The 12,635-nt window shown below is 49.4% G+C and overlaps 1 protein-coding gene across 1 annotated transcript; it reads left to right on the forward strand.

Moving 5' to 3' along the window:
• The first annotated feature begins 2,521 nt into the window (after nucleotides 1-2,521).
• On the forward strand, nucleotides 2,522-10,347 carry LOC115898167 (speedy protein E3-like). The gene is made up of 7 exons (XM_030931983.1): nucleotides 2,522-2,574; nucleotides 2,682-2,854; nucleotides 3,879-4,097; nucleotides 5,125-5,183; nucleotides 6,723-6,808; nucleotides 8,851-9,337; nucleotides 10,168-10,347. The coding sequence occupies exons 1-7, from the start codon at nucleotides 2,522-2,524 to the stop codon at nucleotides 10,345-10,347; spliced, it is 1,257 nt and encodes a 418-aa protein (XP_030787843.1).
• The last annotated feature ends 2,288 nt before the right edge of the window (nucleotides 10,348-12,635 follow it).

Consider the following 12,635-nt stretch of genomic DNA (forward strand, 5'->3'; position numbering starts at 1 on the left):
CATGGGTTTTGTCTGGTATTCTTTAGAGTAATACTTTGTATAAAGTTATCATATTCAATCCCATGGTGCAAAGGGAACTAGAACATCTGCACTCAGATGCTAATGTGATTATAAAAAGCAAGGATAAGGAGCACGAGAGATGTTACCCAAAATGTTTTCAAAAGTTGAATTTTGTTCTTGTCATAAAGAGTGTGAACGGGTCATATCCAAGTCTGAGCTTTACTTTAAGGGACTATTGAAGCTATAACTAAAGCAGCAACCTCAAGTAATGTATCAGGCTATTGACTCCTTTTATTAACTATAGCAACTGATCCAATCACCAACTCATTCCTTTTTTTTTTTTTTTGGAGACAGAGTCTTACTCTGTTGCCCAGGCTGGAGTGCAGTGATGCGATCTGGGGTCACTGCAACCTCCACATTCCAGGTTCAAGTGATTCTCCTGCTTCAGCCTCCCGAGCAGTGGGGGTTACAGGCCCCCAGCACTACGCCCAGCTAATTTTTTGTATTTTTAGTAGAGATGGGGTTTCACCATGTTGGCCAGGCTGGTCTCTAACTCCTCACCTCAAGTGATCCTTCCACCTCACCCTCCCAAAGTGTTGGGATTACAGGCATGAGCCACTGCACCCGGCCTGTTTTGAGATTTTTTTTTTTTTTGAGACGGAGTCTTGCTCTGTCACCCGGGCTGGAGTGCAGTGGCCAGATCTCAGCTCACTGCAAGTTCCGCCTCCCAGGTTTACACCATTCTCCTGCCTCAGCCTCCCGTGTAGCTGGGACTACAGGCGCCCGCCACCTCGCCCAGCTAGTTTTTTGTATTTTTTAGTAGAGACGGGGTTTCACCGTGTTAGCCAGGATGGCCTCGATCTCCTGACCTCGTGATCCGCCTGTCTCGACCTCCCAAAGTGCTGGGATTACAGGCTTTAGCCACCGCGCCGGGCCAGCAAACTGTTTGTTGTAGAAAGACCCACCCAGCTCTGACCGTTTAGAGGGTCATGAATGCAAATTTGAATTCTAGAAAAGCAGAGCTTCCTAACAATGGGACTTCCACAGCACTGGGAGCTGCTTCCTCGTTCAGTTTGTGCCTTTCCCATGAGCCAGAGACTCCCAGGAGAGACGCAGCCCATTAGGAAGCCGTGTGGGACTCACTCACAGGTTCTTTATTTTTTTTCAGCCGGAGTTTTGCTCTTGTTGCCCAGGCTGCCATGCAATGGTGAGATCTTGACTCGCTGCAACCTCCGCACCCCGAGTTCAAGTGATTCTCCAGCCCAGCACTCCTGAGTAGCTGGGATACAGGCACCCGCCACCATACCTGGCTAATTTTTTGTATTTTTAGTAGAGATGGGGTTTCACCATGTTGGCCAGGCTGGGCTCAAACTGCTGACCTCAAGTGATCCACCCCCTTTTGGCCTCCCAAAGTGCTGGGATTACAGGCATGAGCCACTGAGGCTGGCCAGGAACCCACAGGTTTTTCGGATGGTCTCTGAATGTCATGCAACTCTTTTATTTTTTTATCAAAGACAATTTTTTTGACACAACGTCTTGCTGTGTTACCCAGACTGGAGTGCGGTGGCCAGATCATAGCTTACTGCAGCTTCCAACTCCTGGGCTCAAGCCATCTTCCTGTCACGTGAGTCTCCCAAGTAGTTGGCACACAGGTGCCAACCACCACACCTGGCTAATTTGGTTTGGTTTTGTTTTTTTAGAGATGGGGATCTTGCTATGTCGCCTACACTGGTCTTGAACTGCTGGCCTCAGGCAATCTTCCTCCCTTGGCCACCCAAAGTGCTGGGATTACAAGCACGAGCCACTGCACACAGCTGAGATTTTTCGATTTAGTCTTTGTGTACATGCGATATTTTATTCATAGAATCCATAAACGGTAGGGAAATTTCTGAGTTCAGAGCAATACATATGATAGAAAACGTGATGTACAGACTAGAGTTTCTTAGCCGAACTGGAGGGGCTGGCTTTAGGTAATCCATGGACTCCCTGAAACTGGGGACGCCAGTGGAAATACGTGTGAGCTCATGGGCAGATTCCTATGATTTTCAGGCCTCAAAATGTCTCCTAGGGCAGAGGATGCGTGTACCCCCAGTACAGAATCTCGGACAGTGAATGTCAGTGAACATTTGGCAGAAAAGCTCTGACAAATTGAGTGCTCTCATGTGACTTTTTCATGGAGTCAATGTTCCTGGGATCTCTTGTACATGATCATCTCACTCTTGTCAGGTTTCGTTTCTGCTTCCCCTAGTTCTTTCCCACCCTGTTCTCTCCCACCACACTGGACTCTGAAATGGGCATCTACAGAGAAGAGGAGACCCCAACATGCTTCAGGCTTTGAGTGGAGAGGACACAGCCTCTGCTGGGACAGGGAACAGAGGGATACAGAGACACTGAAGATGCTTGTGGACAGTGGTCTGAGGTCGGGACAGTGGCAGGAGACACCATTCACCCAGGATCTCCGGGACAAGAGATCAGCCTGGCAGTTACATGTGTTTTTCTTCAAACTGGTTGCCAGGTTGGAATGGCCAATGACATCAGAGATTCCAACCTTCCTGATTGGAGGGACCGGACTCCGTCGGCGCCTGGGAGCTGAGGTGGACAACAGCATCTTCTCAGAGCTGTTCGCCACTCCTGACTTCTCCCAGCCTCGAGAATTCATAACACACTCTTCTGGCTCCTAGCAGAGTCCAGAAGAAGGCCTTGGACAGAACAGAGACTAGGTTGCGTGGGATGGAACAGATTTTGGGAAAGATCACGACCCTGCTCCCCGAGGATAAGGAGGAGAGCCCCCAACCGAACACCTCAGGGTACCCCCTCCAGGAGGTAGTGGATGATGAAGTGTCGGGACCATCAGGTGAGGGGACTGGAGGAAAAAGACGTGGGATAGGATTGACTAACTCGAAGGAAGGGAGCTGGGTGCGGTGGCTCACGCCTGTAACCCCAACACTTTGGGAGGCCAAGGCGGGCAGATCACCTGAGGTCAGGAGTTCAAGACCAGCCTGGCCAACATGGTGAAACCCCATTTCTACTAAAAGTACAAAAATTAGCCAGGCGGTAATGGTGCGTGCCTGTAATCCCAGCTACTTGGAAGGTTGAGGCAAGAGAATTGCTTGAGCCTGGGAGGAAGAGATTGTAGTGAGCCGACATCGTGCTACTACACTCCAGTCTGTGTGAAAGAGTGAGAGGCTGTCTCAAAAAAAAAAAAAAAAAAAAAAAAAGGGTCAGAGGTCAGGAAGGAGAACCTGAGGAGGGTGTGTGGGAAGAATGGAGAAACTCAGGCCAGGTGCAGTGGCTAACACCTGTAATCCCAGCACTTTGGGAGGTCAAGGCAGGAGGATCACTTGAGGCCAGGAGTTTGAGATCAGCCTGGCCAAGATGGTGAAACCCCGTCTCTACTAAAAATACAAAATTGAGCTAGGCATTATGGCAGGCACCTGTAATCCCAGCTACCAGAGAGGCTGAGGCAGGAGAATAACTGGAATCCGGGAGATGGATGTTGCAGTGAGCTGAGACTTCACCACTACACTCCAGCCTGGGTGACAAAGCAAGATTCTCTCTCGAAACAAAAAAAAAAAAAAAGGAGGGACTCAGAGAGCCAGGGACTAGGGAAGAACATGAGGACGTGTTCTGAGGACAGAGAGACGGAAGAATGGGGAGGAGAAGGAGTGGCACATGGGGTTGAGCAGAGGAGAAAGTCAGAAAGATGGCTTGGAGAAGTCAGCAGTCTACGAGGCTGGGGAGGATGGAGAGTGCTTTGGGGTTTGGGGTCGGGGTCTAAGGTGATCAGGGGAGGATGGAGAGTGGTTTGGGGTTTGGGGTCGGGGTCTAAGGTGATCAGTTGCAGAAGCATTACACGGTGGTCTGGTTTCTTTACTCAGCCCCTGGGGTAGATGCCAGCCCCGGATGTAGGTCCCTTTGCTGGAAAAGGAAGAGGGAGTGGTCGGACCACTCTCAGGAGGAGCCAGAGAAGGAGCTCGCCCCTGAGCCTGAGAAGACCTGGGTGGTGGAGACGCTGTGTGCTCTCAAGATGAAGCTGAAGCGACAGCGAGTGTCGCCCGTGCTCCCCGAACAACACGAGGCCTTCAACAGGCTGCTTGGTAGGAGGACACCCCAGAGAGCACCTCCAATCCTGTTCATTCTAAAAAGAGGAAACTTGCAATAACCACTTTTCCAATGGAAACAATATGCCCCTACTGGGTGAGCTCTCCATGTGGGAGGACTCTGAAGTGATCACTCATGAGGGACGCTTAGGAGACGATAGAGGATTAGGCTAGACTTGATACAGGTCAGTGCTTGGGATAAGAAAGTTTGGTTTCGGGCCAGGCATGGTGGCTCATGCTTGAGATCCCAGCACGTTGGGAGGCTGAGGCAAGAGGATTGCTTGAACTCAGGACTTTGAGGATGTAATGAGCTATGACTGCACCACTGCGCTCCAGCCTGGGTGACAGAGCAAAACACTGTCTCAAAAGAAAAACCAAGGCGGGGCATGGTAGCTCATGCCTGTAATCGCAGCTACTAGGGAGGCTGAGACAGGAGAATCACTTAAACCTTGGAGACAGAGGTTGCAGTGACCCGATATCGCACCACTGCATTCCAGCCTGGCCCACAGAGCAAGACTCTGTCTCAAAATAAATTAATAAATAAATAAAAATCAAATAAAGAAAAACAAAATCAATAAACAAAGAAAGTGGTTTCAGCAGTGCCCTCTGAAACTTAATGTCTGTTACTAACTTTTCTAAACCTAAGTGTCTCCATCCATAGTGGGGATACCAAGGCCATGGTCACACCCTGATGTGACTGTCTCATGAGGAAATGATGGGAATTCCTTTATGACTCTGCAGCAGTCCCTCCGAGTCTGCCGGGAGGACGTCCTGGCTCATTCCCAGCCCCACCTCCTGTAGATTCTCACACCCAGGGCCTCCTTCAGCCTTTTCCCAGGGGAGTCTCAGAGCAGGAGCCTCTCTCCCTTGCCCAGTGAAAGTCATTCTCCCCTCTCACATCCACTTCACCCGTGGCCACAATCCTGAGACTTCCCCCCAGGAGGCACACTTTTCCTCGCTGCCCTGCTGCTCCCACGGAAACCCTGTCCTGCTTCTCACACTGACATCTGCTCTCTAATCACAGAGGATCCTGTCATTAAAAGATTCCTGGCCTGGGACAAAGATCTGAGGGTGTCGGACAAGGTAAGGTTGTTCTCCATGTAACTGTGCTTCTGTTCCAATGCACGGCCCGGGGGAGGGCACCGCTTCCAAACCCACAGTTCTCCCTCCACCACCTCCCACCAGATACTCCTACAGTCTTTTGTGTGTGTGTGTGTTTGTGTGTGTGTGTGAGACAGAGTCTTGCCCAGGTTGAAGGGCAGTGTCTTGATCTTGACTCACTGCAGCCGACGCCTCCCGGGTTCAAGTGATTCTCCTGCCTCACCCTCCAAACAGCTGGGATTACAGACGTGAACCACCACGCCTGGCTAAGTTTTGTGTTTTTAAGTAGAGACGGGGTTGTGCCATGTTGGCCAGGTTGGTCCTGAACGCCTGACCTCACGTGATCCACCCGCGTTGGCCTCCCAAAGTGCTGAGATTACAGACGTCAGCCACTGTGCCCGACCAGCTACCACAGTCTTGAGTCTTGGCACCCACAATTTTTTTTTTTTTTTAAGATGGAGTCTCGCTCTGCCACCCAGGCTGGAGTGCAGTGGCCGGATCTCAGCTCACTGCAAGCTTCGCCTCCCGGGTTTACACCATTCTCCTTCCTCAGCCTCTCGAGTAGCTGGAACTACAGCCGTGCCCGCCACCTCGCCTGGCTAGTTTTTTGTATTTTTTAGTAGAGACGGGGTTTCACCGTGTTAGCCAGGATGGTCTCGATCTCCTGACCTCGTGATCTGCCCGTCTCGGCCTCCCAAAGTGCTGGGATTATAGGCTTGACCTACCGCACCCGGCCACCCCACACATTTTTTTTTTTTTTTTTTTTTCTGAGATAGACTCTAGCTCTGCTCCCCAGGATGGAGTGCAATGGCATGATCACAGCTCACTGAAGCCTCTAATTCCTGGGCTCAAGCAATCCTCTTGCCTCAGTCTCCTGAGGAGCTGGGACTAGCACATGCTACCATGCTCAACTAATTTTTGAAATCTTTGTAGAAACAGGGTCTATGTTGCCCAGGTTGTTCTCGAAACACTGGGCTCACATGATCCTCCTGGCTCCACCTCTCAAAGTACTGGCATCACAGGCTCGAGCCACCACTCCCGGCTATTCTTGGTCTTTTTATGATGTCAGCATCTCCCTCAGGACTCTCCTGGTCTCTTGCCAAGTGAATGAATAGTCCCTGCCTCTCCTATGGGTCCTCTGGCATCTGAGCCCTGGGCCACAGTCTGGCCGCAGCCCTGAAGCTCCTGGCCCCTCTACTCTCTGCTCTTTGGGACAGTTCTCTGCCTGGCACAAAAAAGACCCTCCTGACACCAGCCCACCTAGACACACCCCCTCCAAAGATTCCATCAGAACCCACCATCCTGGGAGCATCACCAAAAACCCTTCCTCCGACTTCTCGGATTTGCATCCGATCTTCGAATATCCCTCCACCCCGCCATTTCCAAATGAGTACAGCTACCCCAACACTGAGGTCCCTTCTCTGAGGTGCAGCCCTTCCCCAGACCCTCATTCCCCCTCTCCACAATCTTCCTCTTCCAAGATGTGACCTCTCCCTTTTTGTGTTCCTTTCTCTCCATCAGTATCTCCTGGCTATGGTCATAGCGTATTTTAGCCGGGCCGGCCTCTTCTCCTGGCAATACCAACGCATTCATTTCTTCCTGGCTCTGTGAGTGGTTTGCTTCCTCCTATCTGTCAATATCCAATGCCCTGCGACAGCGGGGGAAGTGGGATTCCAGCCTTTCATATCCTTTCACCTATTTGTCCTCTTTACTCTGTGTACAAAAAAGACAGGATTATACTATCTTGTTCTTAGACTGTTGTTTCTAAAAAGAAACTCAGGCTGGGTGCAGTGGCTCATGCCTGTAATACCAGCATTTTGGGAGGCCGAGGCAGGTGGATCACCTGAGGTCAGGAGTTTGAGACCAGCCTGGCCAACATGGCCAAACCCCGTCTCTACTAAAAATAGAAAAATTAGCTGGGCATGGTGGTGTGCACCTGTAATCCCAGCTACTCAGGAGGCTGAGGCAAGAGAACCCTTTGAACCCAGGAGGTGGAGGTTGCAGTAAGTTAAGGTTGAGCTACTGCACAACAGCCTGGGTGACAAAGCAAGACTTCCCCCCCACCCAAAAAAAAAAAAGCCAAAAAAAAAACTCCAACCCCGCTGTACAAATAAAAGAAAAAAACAAAAGGAACCATAAACCACTCCTAAGGGGAGAAGAAAAGGGAAAAGGAGCGGAGGAGCGGACACGACAGTTCCCCCAGCAAGCAGCCTTTCTGGTTCTTCTCTCTCTCCTTCCCACATCAACCGCAAATGCCATCGACCTCCTCCGGGTTCCCATGACGGAGATCACAGTTCAAGTCCCCCCTGCGTCACTCGAATCCACTGTCAAATGCTCCCTGACGGGGTCTCCTGGAGTCTCTCCCCAAGCCAGGGGGCTTCCTAGTGCAGCCTGAGCATCTTTCCAAAGCACAACGCCCTCACAGCCCACCTGAACAACTTCCTTAGCAGATGTCTTTCTAAATCGGGGCCAGGGTCCACAGTGCCAATTCCACCCTCTCTACAATCTCTACAACCACACTGGCTCGCCATCTTGGTGTTTCCTGGCTTGGCTTCACTGCTCCTTCCAAATGCCCTCCACGGACTTTGCGTTTGTGTTTTCTGTCTGGGTGTCCCACACACATGTCGTTCTGAAGGGAAGGACACATTCCTTGAAGTCAGTTGACCCCACAGCCTCTGTCGTGCCTTCCCTCATCTTCCAACTTCGGCATATCGTAGCTCTCCAGTTACATCCTATGATAATGTGACATTGGGATTAGGTCATCTGCCCTGATTACTCCCAGTCCCATTAGACTAGATGCCTGTAGAAGGCAGGGTCCTGGCAAAATATCAATGTATCCAATTTCTTTTATTTTTTTGAGACAGACTTGCCCTGTCCCCCAAGCTGGAGTGCAGTGTTGAGATCATAGTTCAGTGCAGCCTCCATATCCTGGACTCAAGCGATCCTCCCACCTCAGCCTCTTGATTAACTCCGACTACAGGGCTGTGCCACCACACCTGGACAGTTATTTATTTATTGAGACAGAGTGTTGCTGTGCCCCTCAGGCTGGAATGGAGTGGCCCAATCTCAGCTCACTGCAACCTCTACCTCCTGGGTTCACACAATTCTTATGCTTCAGCCTCTTGAGTAGCTAGGACTAATGCCTGTGCCACCACACCAGGCTGATTTTTACATTTTTAGGAGAGATGGGGTTTCTCCATGTTGACCAGGCTGGTCTCAAACTCCTGGTCTCAAGCAATCCACCTGCTTCAGCCTTCCAAAGTGCTAGCATTACAGGCATGAGCCGCCACGTCCCGCGTATATTTTATATTTTTAATAGAGACGAGGGTCTTGCAATGTTGCCCAGGCCCATCTCAAACTCCTGGCCTCAAGTGATACTCCTGCTTCAGCCTCCCAATGTGCTGGGGTTCCATGCATAAGCCACCACTCTCAGTCACCAGTTGGGTTTTTGTCTCTATCCTGAAGGAGTGGGAGACGCCCTTCAGCAGGTCTCTGTCCAGCAGAGCCCTCTGAGGAAGGCGTGACTCTCTGCAGGGTGGGTGCCAGTCCTGAGCTGAGGACAGTCCCCTGCCCTCCTCTGGGAAGCTGACGTCAGCCAGAGGTCTCTCCTGGTGGTGCCCCTAAGCAGTAACCTGATTTCTGTCCCCAGCTACCTGGCCAATGACATGGAGGAGGACTGCGAGACCCCCAAACAAAACATCATCTACTTCCTGTACAGGAAGAACCGCTCTCAGATACCCTGGTTCCGTAGGCGTCGGATCCAGTTTTTCCCTACCATTCGCTGGAGGGCCAGGAAGAAACGTGCTCAGAAAGCCTTGTTCCATAAGCTTCGGTTCCAGTTCTTCCGTTCCATGGGCTTCAGGGCCTGGGTTTCCCTGGAGGAGTTGGAGGAGGTGGGTGGGGCGTGGGGAGGTGGATATGGGGAGGAATCGGGTGGGCTGGAGGCTGGACGAGGGGAGAGAGGGGTATCCTGGCGATTCCCCATCTTCTCAAAGGGTGTTTGTTTTTCCAGATCCAGGCTTATGACCCAGAGCACTGGGTGTGGGCGCGAGATCGCGCCACCTTTCCTAGAGCTCCAGGGACCATGGAGGCCTGAGGTCATCGGCCTGAGAGAAGGTATATCTGCGTCCTCCGGGGTAAAGGAAGAATATTGGGTTCTATTTCGGAAATCTGAGGAACCCAATTGCTGGATCCAGCTGCAAGCCTGGGCAACGTGGCGAGATACCCTCTCCACAAAAATACAAAAATTAGCTAGGCAATGTGGGAGGCATCTCTACTCCCAACTACTCAGGAGGCTGAGGCGGGAGGATCGCTGGAGCCTGGGAGGTCAGGGCTGCAGGGAGCCCTGATCCTGCCACAGCACTCCAGCCCGGGCAACAGAGTGAGACCCTGACTCAAAAATAATCACAAATACTGAGTTCCGGGAGGTTCACTATGATTGACGCACTTGAGTTACCAATCTGGGTTGAGGGTTCAGTGGAGCTTTGGTTTACATCTTGTGCAGCTGACCACGTTCAGCAGAGCACGAGACTTCATCATGAGGAGGTAGGATTATGGATTAGGCTTCTGGACTCATGGTTCGTGATGTTGTCACATTAGAAACAGATCTAGCATGGTTACAAGTTTAGCTCTGAAGTGACACAAAAGGTCCCAGCTGTGATAAGGTCCAAAGACACATTCTCTGAGGGTGCCCTACTGCCTGGGCAGACCCACCCAAAGTCCTTGCTATGAAGATCACTGGGGCTGACTTTGGGTGTACTGAGTGAGTTTTGGAGTCAGGGTCACCAAAGTGTAAGTATCACAGTTGAACACAATGGTTCAGAAGCAGGGTATAGAATGAAAGTCAGGAGATAAAATTGCATTTCCCAATTGCTCTGAACTCTAGTTAGACTTGACATGGGATGTGAATAACCCTCCTGTCTAGAGAGCTGCCTCCCTGAAGTGTGACATCCTCTCTCACTTCCAGAACACCGGGCCCGGGGAGATAAGGATTTTCAGCAAGAACTCTATTCCAACGCTAATGGGAGACACTAGGAAGGAGGAGAGGAGCCATTTGTGCAGATCATCTAGAAGAACCTGGACTGCTCTAAAAGGAGCTGAAGACAGTGATCACGTTGTCCTCTTAGGACCGGGGGGCTACTTCTAGGAATCCATAGAGAACAGTGAGAAACCAGGGGTGTTTCTGGTTCCACCCCTTCCTGCGGCACCACCTCCCTTTTGATATTGCTGAATTCCAACCTCCCTGGGGCGGGACCTGGAGCTCCTGTTTCCTATGGACTTGGCTGCCGCAGTTCTGGAGCATTTGAAGGCACAGGGCAGACACTCAGATTGGCACGGAATTCTTTGTGAAATATGAGTGCCATAGACCATAACAGATAGCTTCATGCACACTACGCATTTTATTGGTTTCTTTGGAAAATGTGGGCCATTGAATTATTAATATGTTTATTTCAAATAGTTTGGAAATTGTTGTACTTTTGAAAACATGCAGTTCTGTAGATTTTTTGATGAGAGTTATAGCTGTTATATATACATAAAGATAACTTTATTTTCACTTTAAGAGAGAATCCTTTTTATCCTAAATCTTTTATTATCTTTAAATTGTTTTCTGTATTATTATATGTACCTCTGGAGCGAGTACACTTTTTATCTATGATACTTACATAATAATCTCTTTTATTTATAGCTATTGGTATAATATTCCCCTAAGTTTTCATCATAGACATTTTTATTTGTTGTTTAGGTTTGTGACTGAATTGTGAGAATTCAGTTGTGATTTTTAACATGTCTTAGACATATATACTAACATGTCTAATATATACTATATATTTTATTGGTTTGTTTTGATAAAGATGGGCATACAATTATTACTACATTTCATTAAAATATTTTGAAAATACTGGTATTTTTGAAGAGACATTGGTCCTATAAAGTTGTGAGATGGGTATTACAGCTGCTATATACACATAAATATAATTTTGTTTTCCTTTTTAAGAGAGAATTCTTTTTATCCTAAATCTTTTATCTTTAAATCTTTGTTTCTATTATTACCTGTGCTGCTGAACGGAGCATTCTTTTTACCTATGATACTTAATATATGTATTACACTTATAGCTACATGATAGTTCCCCTAAATTCTTGTAAAAGTATATTTTTATTTGATATTTAGTGTACGTTTGAAATGTGAGAATTCAGATGTAATTTTTTACCTTGTATTGACACGTTTGTATGTTACTTTAAAGAGGATGTGTGTTCTAAAGGAGGACATGGGCTGTGCATTTTCAAGAGAACAGTGCAGTGCGTCTCTTGGGGAAATGTAATTTTCTCACCTTCACATCAAGTGTGATCATATTGGTCTGGACTGATTATTTGCTGTCGAGTGACATTTTTCCTTAATGGGATTGTGGTTATTTGAAGATATTAATTAGCTCTGGAAGATAATCCTGCATATTTTTTTTTTTTTTTTGTAGAAAAAAACAATCTGGGTGCAGTGCTCACACCTACATTCCCAGCACTTTTGGAGGTCACGGCGGGAGGATCACTTGAGGCCAGGAGTTTGAGGCCAGCCTCGGCAGCATACCATCAACGTCTATTTTTTTTTTTTTTTTTGAGGCAGAGTCTCGCTTTGGAGTGCAGTGGCATGATCTCGGTTCACTGCAAGCTCTGCCTCCCAGGTTCATGCCATTCTCCTGCCTCAGCCTCCCGAGTAGCTGGGACTACAGGCACCCACCACCACGCCCGGCTAATTTTTTGTATTTTTAGTAGACATGGGGTTTCACTGTGTTAGCCAAGATGATCTCAAACTCCTGACCGCGTGATCTGCCCGCCTTGGCCTCCCAAAGTTCTGGGATTATAGGCGTGAGCCTCTGCACCCGGACAACATCTAGTTTTTTTTTTTTTTTTTTTTTTTTTGAGACGGAGTCTGGCTCTGTCGCCCAGGCTGGAGTGCAGTGGCCAGATCTCAGCTCACTGCAAGCTCCGCCTCCCAGGTTCACGCCATTCTCCTGCCTCCGCCTCCCAAGTAGCTGGGACTACAGGCGCCCGCCTCGTCGCCCGGCTAGTTTTTTGTGTTCTTTAGTAGAGACGGGGTTTCACCGTATTAGCCAGGATGGTCTCGATCTCCTGACCTTGTGATCCGCCCGTCTCGGCCTCCCAAAGTGCTGGGATTACAGGCTTGAGCCACCGCGCCCGGCCTTTTTTTTTTTTTTTTGAGACGGAGTCTCACTCTGTCGCCCGGGCTGGAGTGCAGTGGCCGGATCTCAGCTCACTGCAAGCTCCGCCTCCCGGGTTCACGCCATTCTCCTGCCTCAGCGTCCCGAGTAGCTGGGACTACAGGCGCCCGCCACCTCGCCCGGCTAGTTTTTTGTATTTTTTAGTAGAGACGGGGTTTCACAGTGTTAGCCAGGATGGTCTCGATCTCCTGACCTCGTGATC

The sequence above is a fragment of the Rhinopithecus roxellana genome, chromosome 6, assembly GCF_007565055.1.
Source record: "Rhinopithecus roxellana isolate Shanxi Qingling chromosome 6, ASM756505v1, whole genome shotgun sequence".
Taxonomy (NCBI): Eukaryota; Metazoa; Chordata; class Mammalia; order Primates; family Cercopithecidae; genus Rhinopithecus; species Rhinopithecus roxellana.